The 18,391-nt window shown below is 46.1% G+C and overlaps 4 protein-coding genes across 5 annotated transcripts; 2 read left to right on the top strand and 2 right to left on the bottom strand.

Annotated features, from left to right (window-relative positions):
• Positions 1-3,037: 3,037 nt before the first annotated feature.
• On the bottom strand, positions 3,038-9,817 carry LOC121592492 (activin receptor type-2A). The gene is made up of 7 exons (XM_041913989.1): positions 8,752-9,817; positions 8,477-8,653; positions 4,635-4,948; positions 4,379-4,564; positions 3,962-4,301; positions 3,577-3,875; positions 3,038-3,467 (listed from the first exon to the last, which is right to left on the bottom strand). Exons 1-7 carry the CDS (start codon positions 8,786-8,788, stop codon positions 3,285-3,287), a joined length of 1,536 nt encoding a protein of 511 aa, XP_041769923.1. The 5' UTR covers positions 8,789-9,817; the 3' UTR covers positions 3,038-3,284.
• A 103-nt stretch (positions 9,818-9,920) lies between these two features.
• LOC121592486 lies at positions 9,921-13,368 on the top strand. The gene is made up of 6 exons (XM_041913975.1): positions 9,921-10,011; positions 10,276-10,447; positions 11,150-11,557; positions 11,628-11,855; positions 11,940-12,135; positions 12,219-13,368. Exons 3-6 carry the CDS (start codon positions 11,349-11,351, stop codon positions 13,260-13,262), a joined length of 1,677 nt encoding a protein of 558 aa, XP_041769909.1. The 5' UTR covers positions 9,921-10,011; positions 10,276-10,447; positions 11,150-11,348; the 3' UTR covers positions 13,263-13,368.
• A 1,116-nt stretch (positions 13,369-14,484) lies between these two features.
• LOC121597015 (glutathione S-transferase theta-1) lies at positions 14,485-15,832 on the top strand. The gene is made up of 3 exons (XM_041922473.1): positions 14,485-14,684; positions 14,779-15,201; positions 15,280-15,832. The coding sequence occupies exons 1-3, from the start codon at positions 14,567-14,569 to the stop codon at positions 15,426-15,428; spliced, it is 690 nt and encodes a 229-aa protein (XP_041778407.1). The 5' UTR covers positions 14,485-14,566; the 3' UTR covers positions 15,429-15,832.
• A 703-nt stretch (positions 15,833-16,535) lies between these two features.
• On the bottom strand, positions 16,536-18,329 carry LOC121591736 (alpha-ketoglutarate-dependent dioxygenase alkB homolog 7, mitochondrial). Of its 2 annotated transcripts, none has more exons than XM_041912646.1 (4): positions 18,190-18,329; positions 17,640-18,122; positions 16,911-17,086; positions 16,536-16,849 (listed from the first exon to the last, which is right to left on the bottom strand). In XM_041912646.1, exons 2-4 carry the CDS (start codon positions 18,108-18,110, stop codon positions 16,732-16,734), a joined length of 765 nt encoding a protein of 254 aa, XP_041768580.1. In that variant the 5' UTR covers positions 18,111-18,122; positions 18,190-18,329; the 3' UTR covers positions 16,536-16,731. The 2 variants fall into 2 exon arrangements, with proteins under 2 accessions (XP_041768580.1, XP_041768670.1); XM_041912736.1 differs by having other exon boundaries at positions 17,640-18,117.
• Between the last annotated feature and the right edge of the window lie 62 nt (positions 18,330-18,391).

Raw genomic sequence — 18,391 nt, 5'->3', positions numbered from 1 at the left:
CAGTGAAGGCCATAGTATGCACGATTCCAGGTGTTGTTGTTCAAAATAATACCGGTAGTAAGCTAGCATAACACTTCTATCTTCTAGTAGAACCTCGAGATTGTCGCCGTCAACTAATACACTGCCTCCCAGATGGTATGAGTCTCCGGCAAGCAGGTACTTCGTCTTCGCCGCATTGATTCTTAATCCAATTCTTGCTGCTTCGCGTTTAAGTCTAGTGTACCCCTCATACACGCTGTTGTCCTGCCGATGATGTCGATATCATCCGCGAAGCCAAGAAATTGGAGAGACCCGTAGAAGATCGTGCCACAGATGTCGTTGTCTAGCCCCGCGGTTTGAATGACACCTTCCAGGGTGGTTTTGAAAAGCAGCCCGGAGAGTTCGTTACCTTGCCTCAGACCCCTGTCTACAACACACTTGCACACCATATATACTAAATATATAGCCATGATAAACTCCTAGAACTAATGATCAAGTTCATGACCCTTCACATTACACGTTCACTCTAGTAATGGGAAAAATGAAGATTTCGTTGGAATCGGTTTTCGGATAGCTCCAAAGTTTTCTGGTATCGTTCCCGGATAGTACGTTCGGAATCGATTCCGGAATAGGCTTCGGCATTTGAACCAGAATCGGCTTCGGTTTCGAAATCGGCACCGGAATCGGCTTAAGAATTAGAATAGGTTTCAGAATCGAAATCGACTCCGGAATCGGAATCAATCCGCAATAAGAATCGGTTTCGGAATCGGAATTGGTTCCGGAATCGTAATAGTCTCCGAAATCGGTTTCGGGATCGGAATCAGCTCCGGAATTGCCTGCGGAATTAGCTCCGGAATCATAATTGGGTTTCAAATTGGGTCCGGAATCGAAATCGGCTCTGGAATCCTAATAGGCTCCGAAATCAGAATCGGCTTCTAAATCGGAGTTAGTCTCGACATATCCATAAGAATAAGCGTTTGGGTCCAATAATGTTACGTATTGATAGCCGCCAATGTAAACGATCAATTCTCATGGAGATTACCAGACTGATTCTGAAACTTCTTATTTCGATTCAAGAACTGATTCCCATTGCTGACCTAATTCCAAAACTGGTGTCAATTCTGATTCCGTTTTCGGAGCAAATTGCGCTTCCCAGGTCGATTCCGATTCTGATTCCAGCATCGGAATCAGCTCCGGAATTGATTCCGAACACGGAATCAGATTCCAAGCTTCTACCACTAGTTAGCTCACGTGTTAATCACTTTTAAAAGCAAACAATTCGAAAAAAAAAACAAACAAACATTACATTACATTCACAAATTATTAAGAAAGAAAGAAGAAAAACACTCGCTATTCTGTATTTGCAATACATTATATATTTTGTATTATTACAAAATCGGGCAGTTTACAATGTTTCAGATTTTATCCTTCTTTTTTCTTAGTCTTGTTCAGTGCTGTGTTTTCAGTTCGCTAGGCAAGAGATTTAAAAGAGACCTCTCCGAAACCTTACGATAAAAAACAAACAAACAAAAACCAAAAAGACATGAATGTAACGATCGTTTCTGGGGGTGATTTTGGCAAATGAAAGAAACAGATTTGTACAAAAAAAATTACTAAACATGCTCAAAAGCTCGTTGTAAAACAAATTATAAAAGAAACACACATTCGTACCAAACCAAAAAACGAACAGAAAAAAGATGAAAAATTTCCTCACACGATACAACACCCCCCCAAGGGACAAACTTTATTATGGCGCCTGCCGCTCTCCTACCTTGCCTGCACATTCTTACCGCTAAACCTCACTCGCGCGACTCACTTTCGTGTGGACGTTAATTTCTTGTTCGACAACTGCAGCAGGGTACACCATACAGGCGTTATCCCCCCCCTCCCGCTCCCTACCGTCCCCATCACATGTTTCCTCCCCAGTCCGCTAGCTAGTGTTGTGATGGGGGCCCTCCTCCTAACGAGCTGGTTCTCTTATAAAATAATAATATAATAGTAGACGTAGTAGTAGTAGTAGTAGTAGTAGTAGTAGTAGTAATAGTAGTAATAATAATAATAATAGTTTGAACTTGTTTTGACAATCGAATCAATGTGTTATCGGTGGATTAAAGCTCAGAAGTGAACCAAAATAAAAATGAGGGGATGTGGGAGGGAATCTATCCATAAGCACTAAACAAAATCATACAAATCATACACATATACACACATCGTGTGTTTCAAAAGGGTGCGCGTTTAGTACTAAACGTACCAGACAAGCACAAAGCCACGCGCATTAGCAGCCAATCGGCAACCAGTCGGTTTTCCTCTCTTCACTGCTGCTTCTCCCTAACACGTGTTTTACACAGTTTAGTCTAAAACCACCCCAAAAAAAAGTGTTGTTACAGTGTTGTTAATAGTTTGTTAAAATAATGAGCGTAATGGCGTGATTTGCAGCAGACAAGCTGTGTGCTGTGGCAAACACAGAGGTACTTGTTGAAAAGATGTGCGCTGGATCACGCCTTCAAGCGGGAGGGCTAAAAACAAAACAAAAAAACAGATTTTGCAAACGGCGAAAGATTTTCCTCCCGCGTATGCTAGGATGGTTATACTTTAATGTTTGTAAAAAAAAAAATACAAGAACTGTCAGGAAGCTTCGCTTAAATATCCGTTTGCTACAATTGTACCACCATTATTACGTCGTTTGGATGTATGGGTGTATGCGTGTGTATGTGTGTTTATAAAAGGTTGCATTTTTAGAGTAGACATTAACATAATCTGATATGTGCTATCATGCGTTGCACACGTGGTCGTCATCATTCTCCTCCCCTAACTGTTCACATCATATGTACCGCTACACACACACACACACACACACATACATCATTAAGGCTAAAAAAACAATCGTCCTCTGTCCCCATACTCGCAGAAATTCTCTTCAGTCGCTGTGTGTGTGTGTGTGTGTGTGTGTGTGTGTGTGTTTGTGTGTGTATGTTGTGTGTGTGTGTTGTGTGTGTGTGTGTGTGTGTGTGTGTGTGTGTGTGTGTGTGTGTGTGTGTGTGTGTGTGTGTGTGTGTGTGTGTGTGTGTGTGTGTGTGTGTGTGTGTGTGTGGTGTGTGTGGTGTGTGTGTGTGTGTGTGTGTGTGTGTGTGTGCATATTTGTCTCAAAGCATTTCCTTCTAGGCGCCCCCACACAGTCCACCACAAACCAGCTGAAGAGTTGATAAATGTGTAATACAACGCGCGCCTCTCGTTATCGCTTATTATAGTTTTTTGGGCGCAATTGCGATCGCGCTCGTATGCCTGCCGCGGGCGCACGACTCGTGTTAAAGGCTTTCGGTTGCCAGTTTGGCCGGCAGCTCGTTCGTGGTGTTGGTGGCGACAAAGTACTGCCGGGTGGGAAACCGGGCGTACTGGGACAGCCGCTCGAGCACGCAGGAAGACGATAGCCGCGCCTCGGCATCGTGATCCCAGCAGTCTTCCATCGTTTCGCAGATTGCAACCAGTCCCTGCGTGAGTTGGCGTGAGTAGCGCGAATGAAACGAAAAAAAGGTAACAAAAAGACGCAATAATTAAATGGAACAACACATTTGCCGGGGGGTGGGGTGAAGCTCCTACCGGATGATGGCGCCACGGGTCGAATATGCGCGGGCGCAGCTTTTTCGTCACCACATTGTCCTGCATCTCTTCCAGCGTCGGATGGGGACCGAGCTCCGCCTCGAACGGTAGCCGGTACTCGTCGACCGGGCCGCCGTGCACGGTGCAGCGGGACACCAGCTCCCACAGCACCAGCCCGCACGCGTACACGTCGATGCGCAGGAAGGCGTCGCGCGTGAAGTTGATCGCACCCTCCAGCACCTCCGGTGCCATGTAGCGGCGCGTACCGACCTGTCCGTGCGTATCACCGCAAGACTTTCCTGTGCGTGCAAAGGGGGAGAGAATGGGACCAAGTTAGTGGACGGCTTTCGCGCTTGCCGGTGTTGCGGTGTTGCGGTTAGCTTACCGGGCGTGAAGACAAGCGCTAGCCCAAAGTCGGCGATGCAGGCGGTCAGGTCCGCCTTCAGCAGGACGTTCTTGCTCTTGAAGTCCCGGTGGGCGATCGACGGCTTCAGCCCGTCGGTGCGGCTGCTCTGGATCTCCTCGTGCAGGTGCGTCAGGCCGCGCGCCATCGTCGTCGCGATCTTGCACAGCTCGGTCCAGCTGACCGTGTGCGCCTTGAGGAAGTCGCACAGCGAGCCGTTCTCGCAGTACGCCGTGATCAGCCAGAAGTCGGTGCTGGCCATATCGCTTCGCTTCTCGCACCCGATAAACTCCAGTATGTTGGGATGGTTCATCCGGGGAAGCTACAGTGGGATCGTATCGTACACCGTTAGCATTGTGTTGCGGTTGGCGCGATGCATCATCTACCCGCTCCTCCTACCTTGAAAATGTCCTGCTCCGTGATCCACGACTGGCGCTCCTGCATGGGGAAGATCTTCACGGCCACCTCCTGGTTGCCGAGCTGCGCCCTCCACACCACACCGAACCGGCCGCGCGCCTTAATGTCCTTCAGATCGATCGGACGGTGCGATATGTTGGTGGACGAGTTGGAAATATCGGGCTCGACCTGGAGAAAAAAAAACACAGCATTTGATGACTTGATCTCAAGAAGGCGCAGCAGGAAAACAGGTACATACCGTTGGAATTTCGTTAAACATTGCCTGCTTCTTGTGCGTCACGTACACGATCGTGATGGCAACCATCGCGACAAGCGAGGACCCGATCCCGATGATAAAGATCAGCCAGAAGCTCGACTCATGGTCGACCGTGTGCATCATCTCGGGCGCTTTGGTCGCCTCCGGGATCCACTTGTGCTCCCGGTTGCACATGCTGCCCCGGCAGCAACAGTAGTTGAGGTTTTTCTTCGCGTACGTCGTCGTGTCGATGCACTCGGTGTTGTTGCATTCGGTCGGGTTCGTGAAGCATCCTTTCAGCGTTACGTTTACCTCGTCTGGAATGGGTACGAAACGCGGGGATTATTTGGTTGGGGCGGTTGCATTTGAGAAAAGTGTACTCAAAACGAACGACCTCGTATACGGGAATCTTCTTTGAAGAAGGAACCTTTCGATACACCCCTAAGCACTTCTACCTTATCCAAACGTTTGGAGAAGCTGGCAAAAATCTCTCTCTTTCCCGCTGACCGCAAATTGTGTGGGTTGAATATATAGTAATTTTATGTTTAGAGTTTAGATAACTTTAAGATGCGAGAAAGATAAAACTAAGCATTCCCTTTGACCTTGTTTTTGGTGCGAAACTGCCAAGAACTTCAAATGAAAGTCTCCTTTAGATTCGTTTGTATGAAATTCTACCAATTTAACAAACTGTATATGATCACAATTTGTCCTACAGCGATCTCAATTCATGGTTTTGTTTCTCTTTTCTGTTTCAAATTTAGTATGTCAATTCTGCATTCTTTTGGCAACAGATTAAAACAGCTTAAAGGCAAATAATTAAAATAATTCTTGCTGTTTTAGTACCAGGTAGCTCTTTTTCTAGAAGAGAACAGCTATGCAAAATGATTTTGGGGTGAAGTTAGGCTTATTCTATTCTTTTACTCTTCTTCTTCTTCTTCTTCTTCTTCTTCTTCTTCTTTGTGTGAGAGGTTATATCACGGTTCGGTAGGGGAATCCAGTTTCCTGGGCCTTCTCCTTACTATTCCATTCTTGGAATGTGACCGTCCAACCTGAATTGGTTTAGGACCGGCAACTTAGGCCATTTATCCTTATTTGTAGTTGATGCTGATTTGTCTATTTGTAGTTGTTTTGATACTTTTCTTTTTACAACACCTGTTTGTATTCGCTTTTTTGTTTGTTTGTGTTGAGATTGTGCTGTTTACTATTTCGTGTTGGGTTCCTTGTTGTTAGGCTGGCTTTGTTTAAATTGATCGTTTTAGAAAGAGATTCTCTTTTCCTTTCTGAATTTTATAGCTATTATTAGTGTTGTTATCTCCTTTCCATGGAAGCCTGGGTTCTGAAGAACTTTGGTTCGTTTATTTCTGTTTGCTTTTTTTTCTTTCTGCGGAATCTTTCTGGCAGGTAAAAACTCTGTGTGCCCCAGGTGTCAGGTTCGTTGCACGTGCTGCATGTGCCTCTGTCCATTATCTTCATTTTATGTAGCCTGAAATTACTATAATCGTGCCCAGCGATAAGTCGATTTAACATTTTTATACTTCCTGGTGGGATTTTTAGTTTGTGGTTCCACTGTTTTTTGTCCAATGTGGTTTGGAACCTATAGATGTTTTCCCCTTTTGATTGGCTCATTTCTGTGTACCAACGATTAACATCGGTTTGGGCTTTTTGTTGATGTATCGATAGGGCATCACTGACTCTAATTTTGTTCCCTCCTTGGCTAGTTTGTTAGCTATTTCATTCCCGTGTATCCCTACATGACTAGGTATCCATTGAATTTTGCTTTGGGTTAGCTCTAGCTTGTACACTATTGTATTGGTGATTTCATCTACGTACAATTCATCTTTAGCAGCTTGTAGTATCATACATGCCGCTTTGCTGTCTGTGAAAATTATGTAGTCCTTTTTCTTTTTTACTGATTGCTGTTTGTAATGTTGTGCCAATGGGTACATTTCCGTGGTGCAGATGGATATAGGGTGTTTAATTTTCTTTGCTATAGTTCTTGTTTCTATTGGGTTTAGTTCTATATATACTCCACTCCACAGTGGTTTTTAATTCTGCGCCCATCTGTACATATTTTGGTGCCTTGTTGGCTGTTTATGATTTCTGGACTTTTTTGTTGTCGTAATACTTTTGCGTCTTTACTCTTTAAAATATGCTTTTTGTTTTAGAGGTCTGGTAGCGAAAATCAATCGAGACGGGCAGCTGAACTTGCAGTACATTGGCGTCGAATCGAATCAGACCAGCTTTCGCAGATGACTTTATTGATGAGATTATTTTCAAAAATTGGTCATAGGCCTCTGAACTTTCCCATTTTTTGCATAATGTTATTGAAACTAACAAGATTCAGTACGCAAAAATAATGTGCAAAATTCTGGCCATGACTAACGCGTTAGGTCCACTGCAGAGCAGTAAATTTTGTAAAGAAAAGTTGATATTGGTATCATTTTGATGATCAATATTTTTGAGCTGGTAGCTAAGTAGCTAATTCTTACATTTGATGCTGTCTAAAGTAAATTACAACAGGCCGTTCAGTCCAGTTCAGATCTTCTTTTTACAGAGGAGTGCAAGGTGTTATACAAGTACTTAGTACCTGTTATTCCTTTCCTGCCAATCTCCAAAGAAATGTTCATTCTTTATGGCGACCAAAATCAGAATCATAAACCATTCTGTAGTTAATCTAATCAAACTATTCTTGATAGGATGTCTGATGGAAATCTTACAGGTGAAAGAACTCCGCTGGAACCACAGCCTCTCTAAACTGTTTAAACAAACATGATGGAAATCCTGCGATCGTTGCGATTCTATCGTAGGTAACATTTGTTTGTGCTGACATCTGATTTCATCTGATTGCTGAATGTTTTGCAGTTTTTTGTTCCAGAACATTATGCCAAAAAAGTGTGAAAGCCTACGTTTTTAATTCCTGTTGTGTTGAGTAATTTTGTTAATATTTGTACAAGTCTTTTTCTAATAGAAATTGCTTAATTGGTCGCCAAGAGTCTTAAATTATGGCTTAATAAAAAAAATGTTCTAAAACTTCGTACATATGAGTAAGACATTCACGATTTTGTTTGAGATTGAACCTTAACCGTGAGTTGTTTTTTTTTTAAATTGTTCATCAAATATTTGTTGCTAAACTAAAATTGTTGCTAAAATATTTGTTGCTGCTATTGTGCGGAATTGAAAGCTTAGTTTCACCAAAATAACCATGTTTGATTTTCCTTCTATGACTACAACACTTTTTGCATTTTTTTGTCTGTTTTATGCATACATGCATAGAGAGAAGGTAGGAAAAAAACGATCGATGATCTAACAATTCATAGTGAAACCTGCGAAGTTGAAAATCTCTTCATATTTCATAGAGTCCGGAATTGACTGACATGTACTGTAGAAGCAGAAATGCTACTACAAATAAATGTTGGCTCAAGCGGTCGCGGGTTAAACCAAAAGACCTCGCGGGCCATCAAATTAACATCTCTGGGCGTAGAAGCTTTCAAATCGTCTACTTGGCACATTTCTATGGTATGCTTGAAATTCTCAATTTGAAGCGGGATAGTTTCGTTGTACCCTGATTTCCTTAGCAACACTCAACTCGATGTGGAGACTGAATTCAATTGCAAGGGTAGAATAAGCCTGACTATGATAATCGGGCACAGCCCAAGTAGCCCCTCGCATTTAGTGTAGTTTAGTGGAGTGTCACGCGGTTTTACGCTAATCCTTAAGGAATTTCTACGCTTTTTACGTGATTTTCTGCTGACCAAACGGTACGAAACCTCACAGCTAAGCCACCGAATGGTTGGGCAAGGCGCACGCTGTCCCACGCGTTGCGTCAAGTCTTCCGCAAAACTTACTGGTAACGTTGTTCGTCGTCCAGACGACGAAGCAGCCCACGGGCCGGTCGGGCTCGGCCTCCTCGCACACATCGATGCCCTCCTTGCACTCGCCGTCCTTGCACTGGTACGAGACGCACTTCAGGCTGCTCTCGGCCAACCGGGCCCGGCTGAGCGAACCTTTTATTACGATCAGCACTGGAAACGGTGGCGCCCGAGGAAAGACGGAAAAAGGGTAGCATTAGTATCATCGTGAACCATCGGTGGTGTGCAACATCGAAGGCAGGCATACTTACGGGAGAAGTAAAACAAAAAGTGCATTAAACGACGCATTTTGTTGTTTTGTTTTTGCTGCCGCGTCGAAAGCCCTCCGGTGGCACTGCTGGTTTCCCTGCTTCCCCTTCGCTTTTTTCTAAATTACACCTGCTGCGTACTTCTGGGAGTGTGTTTGAGTGTGTGTGTGTATGTATGTGTCAACGTCTGTGTCGATGGAAGTGTTTCGTGCAGCCTGGTACACGCGCAAAAATACTGTGTGTATTAGATTATTGCTGCATCCTTCGTCACGGGTGCACTGTTGGGCTGCCCCTTTACTTCCTCACTGCCACCGCTCGGACCTTCCTTCCCTCTCCTGAAAGCCTCCTCTTCGGGTGGAGGGAGGGGTTCTAATGCGTTTCTAATCCTGTCGCGAGCAGCAGCTGCAGCAGCATTACGCCGAGATGATCGGTAGCAGGGCGTCCAGGGCGTCCGGTGCAGTCGCGGAGTCGCGTTTCAAGCTTCGCGTTGCTTCCCACCAGCTTCCGCCCACCGCCCACCAGACACCAATGGCATCGCTTGGTGAGCCAGCAAGCCAGACGGACCGCTTTTTTTGTTGTTGTTTCACTCGATGCGCATAAAACGAGGTTAAATTGCTGGATCACAGGCCGCACAACCTCTCCGCTGCACGCACAGACACAAGCGCACACTCACACACACACTGACACACACGCACTGCACACTGCACCGTTTTGTTGGGGGCTGCGGCTGCGGGGTAAACAACACGGGGCAGAGCAACGCCAGACTCGACACCCAAACTCGCGGACGGCGACAGATTTTGTAACGCGGCGCTGGGAGAAAGGCAACAACAAACCACAACACCAACAACAGCAAGCAACAAAAAAAACACCACAGCCCTACAAAGATCACCTCTGTTGCACCTCTCTCTCTCTGCGTGTGTGTTATGTGTCCTCGGAAGTGTGTGCTGCAACGCGCGCGCCCCCTGTTTCTGTCTCGCTTTTTCTCACTCTTGGCAGTTTTGGAAGCTTCCTTATTGCCAGACACGACCTACACAGCCAGTTCGCTTTATTATTTTTCTTCGCTTGCTGTCTGCTGCTACCGCTGCTGTTGCTTCTGCTGTCGAGACGGCTCCACTAGGGTGGATCCATCAAGCGGAGCTGTCAGTGTGTTATGACAGCGGGCTGTGCTATAAAATGGAGTTGCGTTTGTTTTTCATTTGCTTCTTTGTGCAAAATTAAACATTTTTCGTATTATCTTACCAGTGCATTTTCCTAGTATGTTTGGTAAGTTTTTTTACATTAACGATCGATCAAAAATAATTTTTAAATCATCACATGGATCTAAAACGAAGCAAAGCATTTGTGAGCAACGGTCAGTTTCAATCGGTCGCATAAATGTGGAGCAATGTTTTTGGTGCACACATCAACACAATCTCGTGTGAAACGAATGAATTTTGACTTTGTTTCTAATATTCATTCCACTCAGAACTAATTAAAATTCTTTATTTTGTTCAATTAAAAAAAGAAAAACCTTTTATTTATTTACAGTGCACATTGATGCTACAGTACTGTACGATTTTATGGCAGCACACAACCATTTGTCACGTTGACACAGCTGTGCCAGCAGTGTGGCCAGATTATTTTGGCGGTTGTCGGTAGGATCACCAAAATTTTCTCGGTAGTTGTCGGTAGGAGCTTCAGCTTTTCTCGGTAGTTTCCGGTAGGTTTACAAATTTGATACTAATTTTAAAAGAAGCGTTATGTGGGGAGGTGGGGGATAAGTGGGGAAAATGTAATATGTATTCCAAGGAGATCAATAAGATCAAGTTCTCATGCCTAGATTATAGCTCGAGTCAAAAAGATCGTTTGAAATTTTGTTTTTTTTGCTATATTTAATTAAATATTACATTTGATTATTTTTTTTAACATGTTTCATTAAATATCCTTTCTTTTGGTGTGCGATAAGTCATATTGTAATTGATATTTAATGAAATATAGCAGAAAAACTTAAAATTACACGTTTCATTTCACGCGAGCTGTAATTCTCGCTTTACCAGTCACACAAATGTAGGCCTTTCGGAAGTGTCGATCAGGAAATTGTACGAAGGATTCGAAGCGATCCTCGGAGTTCCCCGCGGCCGCTTCAGGAGGTGGCAGCGTTCCATAGGATGCGATTTTTACGAACATGCTGTACTAAAGCTGTTTAGATTTATATTGCGATTATGATAATAAAACATATATTTCAGATTCGTTTTACTAATCCTACACAATTATATTAAAAGATAATATCGATTTTTTCCGTCCTACGACGTAATTGCACGTCTGACGTTATTCGTGAAATCCCTTAATGCCTAAAATGATTGTAGAAATGGTTTTAAGATGTCGTGTTCAGTATTTTGAAAAAATATGTGATTTTCGGTAGGTAAAAATTAAAAATCGATAGTTTGAGGGCGCTCATCTGTGAATCGATAGGCAAATAAAAAATCGGCAGGAATGCAGATAAATCGGTATTTCTGGTCACTCTGAGTGTCAGCATAGCACCGATGTAAACAAACCCAAACTGCCGGCATACCTGGTAGCGGATACCAATTTTGGAGCGGTTTTTCGTATTGTCCGCGGCAATGAACTGGCTTCCCAAACGGTCCGGCAACGAGACGAGATGCATACTGGAGATTCTTACTTCGAAGCGGCTGCTGGTGGATCATCTGGAGGTGGCCGAGGTGTGCTTTCGCCTTGCCCCGAGTGCTGACCGGACCACCACCACTACCACCCGAGTGCCCTTGAAAGCGGTTTGTGCGGGATGCATTGGGGCCGTAGCGGCTTCCACGCGGTAATTATTGAATCGATGCAAAGCCCTAGCCACGGGGACGGACGGACAATGAGCTGTGTTTTGTTTACAGATTCGCCCGTTCCCATGCAAGGCCGATTGTGGCAGCCTCTGTCGTGAGCGGCACCGTCCTGCTGCTCGGTGCAGTCGCGTACGAGAAGCTGCATTACTATCGTGACCTCGGCACGATTACCAACCTGCTACGGGCGATCGAACAGTATGATACGGCCGCAAAGCGAATGCTTATATTCATAAACGAGGTAATCTACGGCAACGAACGGATCAGCTCGGTAAGGCGCGGGTAAGCATCTTCTAAGCAAGGCAGTAGAAGAATGAAGAGCAAGATTGAAAGCAAAATTCTATTTTGCCGCTTTTTTTGTTGCAGTACCACCGAAAATGAGCTACTGGAGACGTGCATGGAAAGCTGCACCAAAGCGATCTACGAGCTGTACGACAGTGTGAAAGTGTTGGAAGAGCGAACCGAGCTGCGGGAAGAGTACGGCGATGCGTACGACCCGCTGGAGTCGTTTGAAGAATGCGAAATATTTAAGCAAACGGCCACCAATCATAGCAATGCTAAGGTAGTACAAATTTACTGTGCGATTGTTTGAGAACAAACGTTGCTAATCGGCACATGGTTGCCAATTTCCTTTTTCCTTTTTAGCAATTGTACAATATTTTCCTGTACATGCAGTCACACTGCCTGCTGCGACTGTCGCTGGCAATGGCGAGCGGTACGGCGTTAGCGGAAATACGACCGGAATGCAATCGTCTCACCGTCTGCCTTACACGCCGAGCGGAGGATCTTACGCGACAGCTCAGGCTAAACAGTGTATCACAAGCTGATTGCTTCCGGCAGCTGGGCAAGGCAAAGGAACCGACCGCCAAGGAGCTGGCGGCACTGAAGCACCAATCGCTCGAGCTGACGGTCAAGCTGGCGGCGAACGTAAACCACATGCTGGCGTTGGACAAGGCAGTGCAGTCGGTCGCCAACACCACCTCGACATCCGATCGGCAGCAGCTCGAGGAGGCTGCCTCCCAGCTGGCCACGATGCAATCCTACCTTCTCACCCGCACCGACGAATGCGAACGGTTGCTAATTACGGTCAAGAAGCTGCTCAACAACGCGCCCGAGGAGCAGACGACTGGTGCGTCGGGCGAGGAGGAGCTGGACGCGGTACCCCTTGCGGACACGCTCGGCGAACCGCTTGCCTTGGCGCAAAACCCAGCGCTCGACTGGCAGGATGAATTTTTCGTCAACACCGGTACGGAGGGGGACGAAGAGTTGGGCGAAGCCGGCACAACGCTGGAACAGCTGCAGGCGGAGGACGAGCTGGTCGCGAAGCGGCTGATGCGCAAGCAGTTTCAGCCGATACTGCGCCAGCTGCGCGAACGGCTCGTACCGGTCGAGCAGTCGTTTAGGGAGCGCGAACGGGCGGCTATGAAGCGGAAGGGCATCGTTCTGCCCGAGGCCGATGAGGTGGGCCCGCCCGAACTGGAGGAGAGCATGAGGAAAGCCTTCGCGAACGGTGAAACGGACGACGAGTCGACGGACAGTGACGGTTCCGCGGACACGTTCCGACTCAAGCGCAGGACCCAGACCCGGTACGATGAGGATCGTGATTTTCTCGCCAGCAAACCCCAGTTCAGTTTGCTGTCGATCACGCTGCCGACGGGTGTCCAGATGGAGGAGAGCATTTTGGAGTAACGGTTACGGTGGGGGATGGAGGGTGGTGTGTAGGCTTTAATTATTTATTGTTGGGCAATCGTGATCGAAAGATATTAAGCCGCTAATAAAATCGCTTTTTAATGAACATGGCAGATTGTGGCTTTAGTTTAGAACATACATCCCCAATATTGGTGAGAGCTCGGAATTGGACCTACCCGATTCCGATTCCGTGTTGGCAATCAATTCCGGAACCGATTCGAAAGCTGAATCCGTAGCCAATTTCTGAATCAGATTCTGCTCCGCAATCGGAATCAAACTAGAAATAGCGATTTGCTCCGACAACGGAATAAGAATTGATTCCAGCAATGGAATTAGCTTCGGAATGAGAATCAGTTCTTTAATTGAAATTAGAAGTTTTAGAAGCCAAATTGGTCTGGAAATATCCAAGAGAATGGATTGTTTACGAATAAATTTGGATAAATCATTGGACCCAAAGCCTATTCTTATTGAGATGTCGAAACTGACTCCGATTTCGAAGCCGATTCTGATTTCGGAGCCCATTCTGATTCTGGAGCCGATTTTGATTCCGGAACCGATTCCAATCTCGATTCCGAAACCGATTCTGATTCCGGAGTGCAGAACCATTTCCGGAGCCGATTTCGGAAACCATTCCGAAACCGATTCCGAAGCCAATTCCGATTCTGGAGCCGATTCCCATTCCGAAGCCGATTCTGATTCAGAACCAATACCGGAATCGAAGCCGGAAATTAATTCCGAACCTACTATCTTGAATCGATTTCAGACTACTTCGGAGCTAGCCGAAATCGATTCCGACGAAAACTTCATTATTCCCATCACTAATCCTGAAACGGTTGTACAAAATTGAACGGGTTGATGGTTTTAATTGTGGTTTAATGGGTAAATGCGTTTCATTTCCCATTTATCTTCGATAATATTTAAAAAAAAACTTAAATACCTATCTTACAAGAGGACCAGTACAACCATGCTTTCCAATGTGACAGGATTAGTATCACTTTTTTATAGAATACCATCTGTCCTAGTCCTAGTTTAATACTAAAACGGAATGTGCGTGTATGCACGAACACATACCTCCAGGCAGTGTTTTTCCCGGCGGCGGGTTTATCTCGCAAATTATTGCTGCATGCTGTGCGATAACACTTATACACACACGTAAACAAATCCCCACTACCTATCCCTGTGCCCGCTATGTAGATGAACTTTGCTCAATGAGTTTGTATTTCTTGTACGAGTCAACATAAGGGCCAGTCTGTGTTTTGACTTTGAGTTGTCGCTGTCGTTACCGTCGCTAGCAGAACACGAACATGTCGAGAAATCTAAAATACTACTACGACCTAATGTCGCAGCCTTCGAGGGCGCTTTGGATTTTCCTCGAGAAAACCAAACTGCCCTACGAAAAGTGTTCAATCAATCTGGGCAAAGGTATGGCTGGGCACAAGCCAATGTCGAGTTTGACACACTGGCACATTCAATTGCTTACGTTTTCCCTTGTTTTCGTTTCCCAAACCCACCCAAGGAGAGCATCTGACCGAGGAGTTTAAGGCGATCAATCGCTTCCAAAAGGTGCCCTGCATTACGGACAGCCAGATCAAGCTGGCGGAAAGTGTGGCCATCTTCCGGTACCTGTGCCGGGAGTACCAGGTGCCGGACCACTGGTATCCGGCCGACTCGCGCCGCCAGGCCCTGGTGGACGAGTACCTCGAGTGGCAGCACCACAATACGCGCGCGACCTGCGCGATCTACTTCCAGTACGTGTGGCTGCGGCCGCGCATGTTCGGCACCAAGGTCGACCCGAAGCAGGCGGAAAAGTACCGGGGGCAGATGGAGGGCACGCTGGACTTTATCGAGCACGAGTATCTCGGGTCGGGAGCTCGGTTCATCGCGGGGGACGAGATTACCGTGGCCGATCTGCTTGCGGCCTGCGAAATCGAGCAGCCGAGTAAGAACCGAGCGAAAAAAGAAATTCCTGTTTTTTTATTCTCTTGTGATGTAATTTCCCATTTTCTATTTTTTTAAGGAATGGCTGGCTATGATCCGTGCGAGGGTCGTCCAAACCTAACCCAGTGGATGGCACGAGTCCGCGAATCGACCAATCCGTACTACGACCAGGCGCACAAGTTAGTGAACAGATTTGCCCAGGAGACGGCTAGCAAAGCTAAGCTGTAGCCTTACAACAGAGAGGATTGTTGCAGGAGGAGACGTACAGACTAGTGATGGAATAAGTGATGAATGTTTTCTAGAATCGATTCAGGAATAGGCTCCGAAATCGGAATCGGCTCCGGAATCGAAATCGGTTCGGGAATCAAAATCGACTTCGAAATCGGCGTTAGTTTCGGCATTTCCATAAGAATAGGCGTTTGGGTCCAATGATGTATTAAGAGCTGCAAAGAATCAAAATTTACTTGTAAACGATCCATTCTTATGGAGATTCCCGGACAAATTTCGCTTCTGGAACTTCATATGTCAATTCAAGAACTCGAAGGACCTACCCGATTCCGAGCTCTCACCACCAGTACAGACACAAAGCACAAACTGCACAAACTGCTTACAAATATACACCTTTTACGGAATGTTGCCAAATTTTTTTTAAATGAGTTAAAAGTTCTGCAATACGCAAAAGATTTTTTGAAAAATTCCAGAAACGATCAGGGAAATGGCGTTGAAAATTTCTTCCTAACAAAAAATAATGATTGTAACACGTTTGTTGGGGAAAATCTATCGAGACAGACATCCGAAATCACTATAGGCGTGGCATTGTCAGACTCAACTCTCGGAGATGCATTCAAAATACGTAAACAGAATTTGAATGTAATTTCAATGAACTATCCTTTTTGTACCTTTGGTCCATTACATTGCGTTTCAATGGCGTTTAAATAATTTTCGATAATTATCTCTATCACATATCAGTACTTAATTTTCCATAGTAGGGAACTGGAATATTATACCTCAAAACTGCCAAAACATCTTTTACGACCCATTTCCCGCAAGGTTTTTGATATCGAGAACGACTGGCTTGTTCTTTCGAACCTTCATGGTTAAAACTCGCCTACTTGACACATTTCTATAGAAACCTCGAAACCGTTTAGTTGCAAAGTAGACCTGATTTCCTTAGAATTATTAAACTCGACTTCGAGACATCTCGATTGCACGAATAGAATACGCCTGTAAGCCTAATTTCGACTCGGATTGTTCTTTATAAAATTGGCTCGTTTGATGCCACGTTTTCAAGTGATATCCATACACCATCGGAACATTGTACAAGGTCTGCCTGTGTGATTTTAAATTTTCTATATTTTTCCTACATAATATACAGGTCGCACCTACCTACTAAGCAAGTTCAATGGCTATTAAACCAAACTTAAGCGCACTTCACGAACTGAAAATTGAATTTGAATGTACAACAGCCATTTATTTTCACACCACACGACCGTGGTACACGCTAGGATCCGGACCATTCGACCCGCGGGGCTTACGGATCGTTCCGACAGATGATCGATATTCGTCTCGTCTTGTGGATCAGCGCATCGCGAAACAGCGACTCCTTGCGGGGCAGAATCTCGTGCGTAAACTTGTACCGGGCGGTGTGTCTGCAACGGGAAAGGAAACAAACCCATAACAAACCACCGTTTACTTCTTGTCCATTCTTACCTCATCACGTAAAGCGAGCGGCGGGGCAGCAGTATGTCGGCCCAGTACTTGTTGTGCCGCTCCTGGGAAAAGATTTGCCTATACTCTGCGTTCGTTTGCTCCTCGTCGTTGGTGCGCACCAGCCGCATTACCGAGTCGGACAACAGACTGATGCCGGCGATCGTGTTGCCACAGTACTGGTGGAGGGGTGAAAAGGAAGGGCGGAATTTAAATACCGGTTGGGACGGTCCAAATTAGTGGTGGAAGCTCGGAATCGGACTTACCCGATTACGGAGCAGATTCCGGAATTGGAATAGGTTCCGGAACCGTAATCGGAATTAGTTCCGGAATGAGAATCAGTTCTTGAATTGAAATAGGAAGATTCAGAAGCGAAATTAGTCCGGTAATCTCCCAAACGCCTATTCTTATAGAGATGCCGAAACTGATTCAGATTTCGGAGCCTATTAGGATTCTAGAGCCGATTCCGATTCCGATGTCGATTCCGATTCCGAAGCCGATTCTGATTACGTGTCCAATTCCGATTCCGGAGTTAATTCCGTTTCCCTAGCCGATTTCGATTGCGGAACCAATTCCGGAGCCGACTCCGATTTCAGAATCAATTCCGAAAACTGATCCGGCATCGATTCTAGAAAACTTTGGCGCTAGCCGGAATCGATTCCGACGTAATCTTCGTCTTTCACTTCATCATCACTAGTCCAAATCTCCCCTGCCCACTGTCCCACTTCCTACCCGCACACTGTCGACGTGTGGCTTGATGACGCCCTCCTCCGCCAGATCGAGCACGTGCACGTACGGCATGGCCGCACCGTCGAAGGCAACGGCCACCACCCGGTCGAGGATGGCCCGGTTCGCCGGGTACCAGTGTTTGCGCTCCGTCTCCCGGTACCCGTGGATCGCGTCGTCCCAGTGGTCGAACTCGTAGCGCAGCCGCTTCAGGTACGGTTCGATCTCGGCCAGCAGGGACTGCTCCTCCGGCTCGTCGACGAACCGCTCCAGCACGCGCATATCGGCGAGAAAGGTCGCCCGTTCCGCTGCCGGCCAGTGGCCGAAGAATGTGACGCAGGCCGGCTGGGCCGTCGCCGCCTCGTTGGCGTCTTCGTGGCGCCGCGGTGCGGTCCGGTGCAGGGACCGGACCGAGGGGAGCAGCAACGCTCGCAGTGTCCACCGTGCCGAACGGGCACAACTGTAGCCGGCGAGCATGCTGCTGCTGCGCTGTAAGAGATGTAAACAAACAACTGATTTCGTGCCGTTTGCGTAAATTTGCTTTACCTTTGCGTACCTTTTATCTTTTCTTTTCAAATCAACAACTCACTGCAACGGTTGTTCTGGCCGGCACCTTCAACCATTATATTTGCGTGGGGATGCGAAACAATGCACCCTTCGCTTGTGTTATGAAAGCAACCCGTCATCCCCTTTGCAACGAAAAACCACCGCACACACTTTGACAGCTGCTCCGATAACGATTTGTCAAAACCGGCGTA

Source organism: Anopheles merus, chromosome X (assembly GCF_017562075.2).
Source record: "Anopheles merus strain MAF chromosome X, AmerM5.1, whole genome shotgun sequence".
In the NCBI taxonomy this organism is placed as follows: Eukaryota; Metazoa; Arthropoda; class Insecta; order Diptera; family Culicidae; genus Anopheles; species Anopheles merus.
This window is presented reverse-complemented; position numbering and strand designations above follow the sequence as displayed.

What these genes read in the sequence shown, in the direction of transcription:
- LOC121592492 (XM_041913989.1), bottom strand. Translation starts at nt 8,788, where the DNA reads ATGCGTCGTTTAATGCACTTTTTGTTTTACTTCTCCC. An exon ending in CTTTTTGTTTTACTTCTCCC is followed by an intron (nt 8,654 to 8,751) that starts GTAAGTATGCCT and finishes CACCGTTTCCAG; the next exon opens with TGCTGATCGTAATAAAAGGT. An exon ending in ACCCGTGGCGCCATCATCCG is followed by an intron (nt 3,468 to 3,576) that starts GTAGGAGCTTCA and finishes CAACTCACGCAG; the next exon opens with GGACTGGTTGCAATCTGCGA.
- LOC121592486 (XM_041913975.1), top strand. Translation starts at nt 11,349, where the DNA reads ATGAACTGGCTTCCCAAACGGTCCGGCAACGAGACGAGATGCATACTG. An exon ending in GCCGTAGCGGCTTCCACGCG is followed by an intron (nt 11,558 to 11,627) that starts GTAATTATTGAA and finishes TTTTGTTTACAG; the next exon opens with ATTCGCCCGTTCCCATGCAA. An exon ending in CCAATCATAGCAATGCTAAG is followed by an intron (nt 12,136 to 12,218) that starts GTAGTACAAATT and finishes TTTCCTTTTTAG; the next exon opens with CAATTGTACAATATTTTCCT.
- LOC121597015 (XM_041922473.1), top strand. Translation starts at nt 14,567, where the DNA reads ATGTCGAGAAATCTAAAATACTACTACGACCTAATGTCGCAGCCTTCG. An exon ending in TTCAATCAATCTGGGCAAAG is followed by an intron (nt 14,685 to 14,778) that starts GTATGGCTGGGC and finishes AACCCACCCAAG; the next exon opens with GAGAGCATCTGACCGAGGAG. An exon ending in CTGCGAAATCGAGCAGCCGA is followed by an intron (nt 15,202 to 15,279) that starts GTAAGAACCGAG and finishes TATTTTTTTAAG; the next exon opens with GAATGGCTGGCTATGATCCG.
- LOC121591736 (XM_041912646.1), bottom strand. Translation starts at nt 18,110, where the DNA reads ATGCTCGCCGGCTACAGTTGTGCCCGTTCGGCACGGTGGACACTGCGA. An exon ending in CACACGTCGACAGTGTGCGG is followed by an intron (nt 17,087 to 17,639) that starts GTAGGAAGTGGG and finishes CCCCTCCACCAG; the next exon opens with TACTGTGGCAACACGATCGC. An exon ending in CGCTCGCTTTACGTGATGAG is followed by an intron (nt 16,850 to 16,910) that starts GTAAGAATGGAC and finishes TTCCCGTTGCAG; the next exon opens with ACACACCGCCCGGTACAAGT.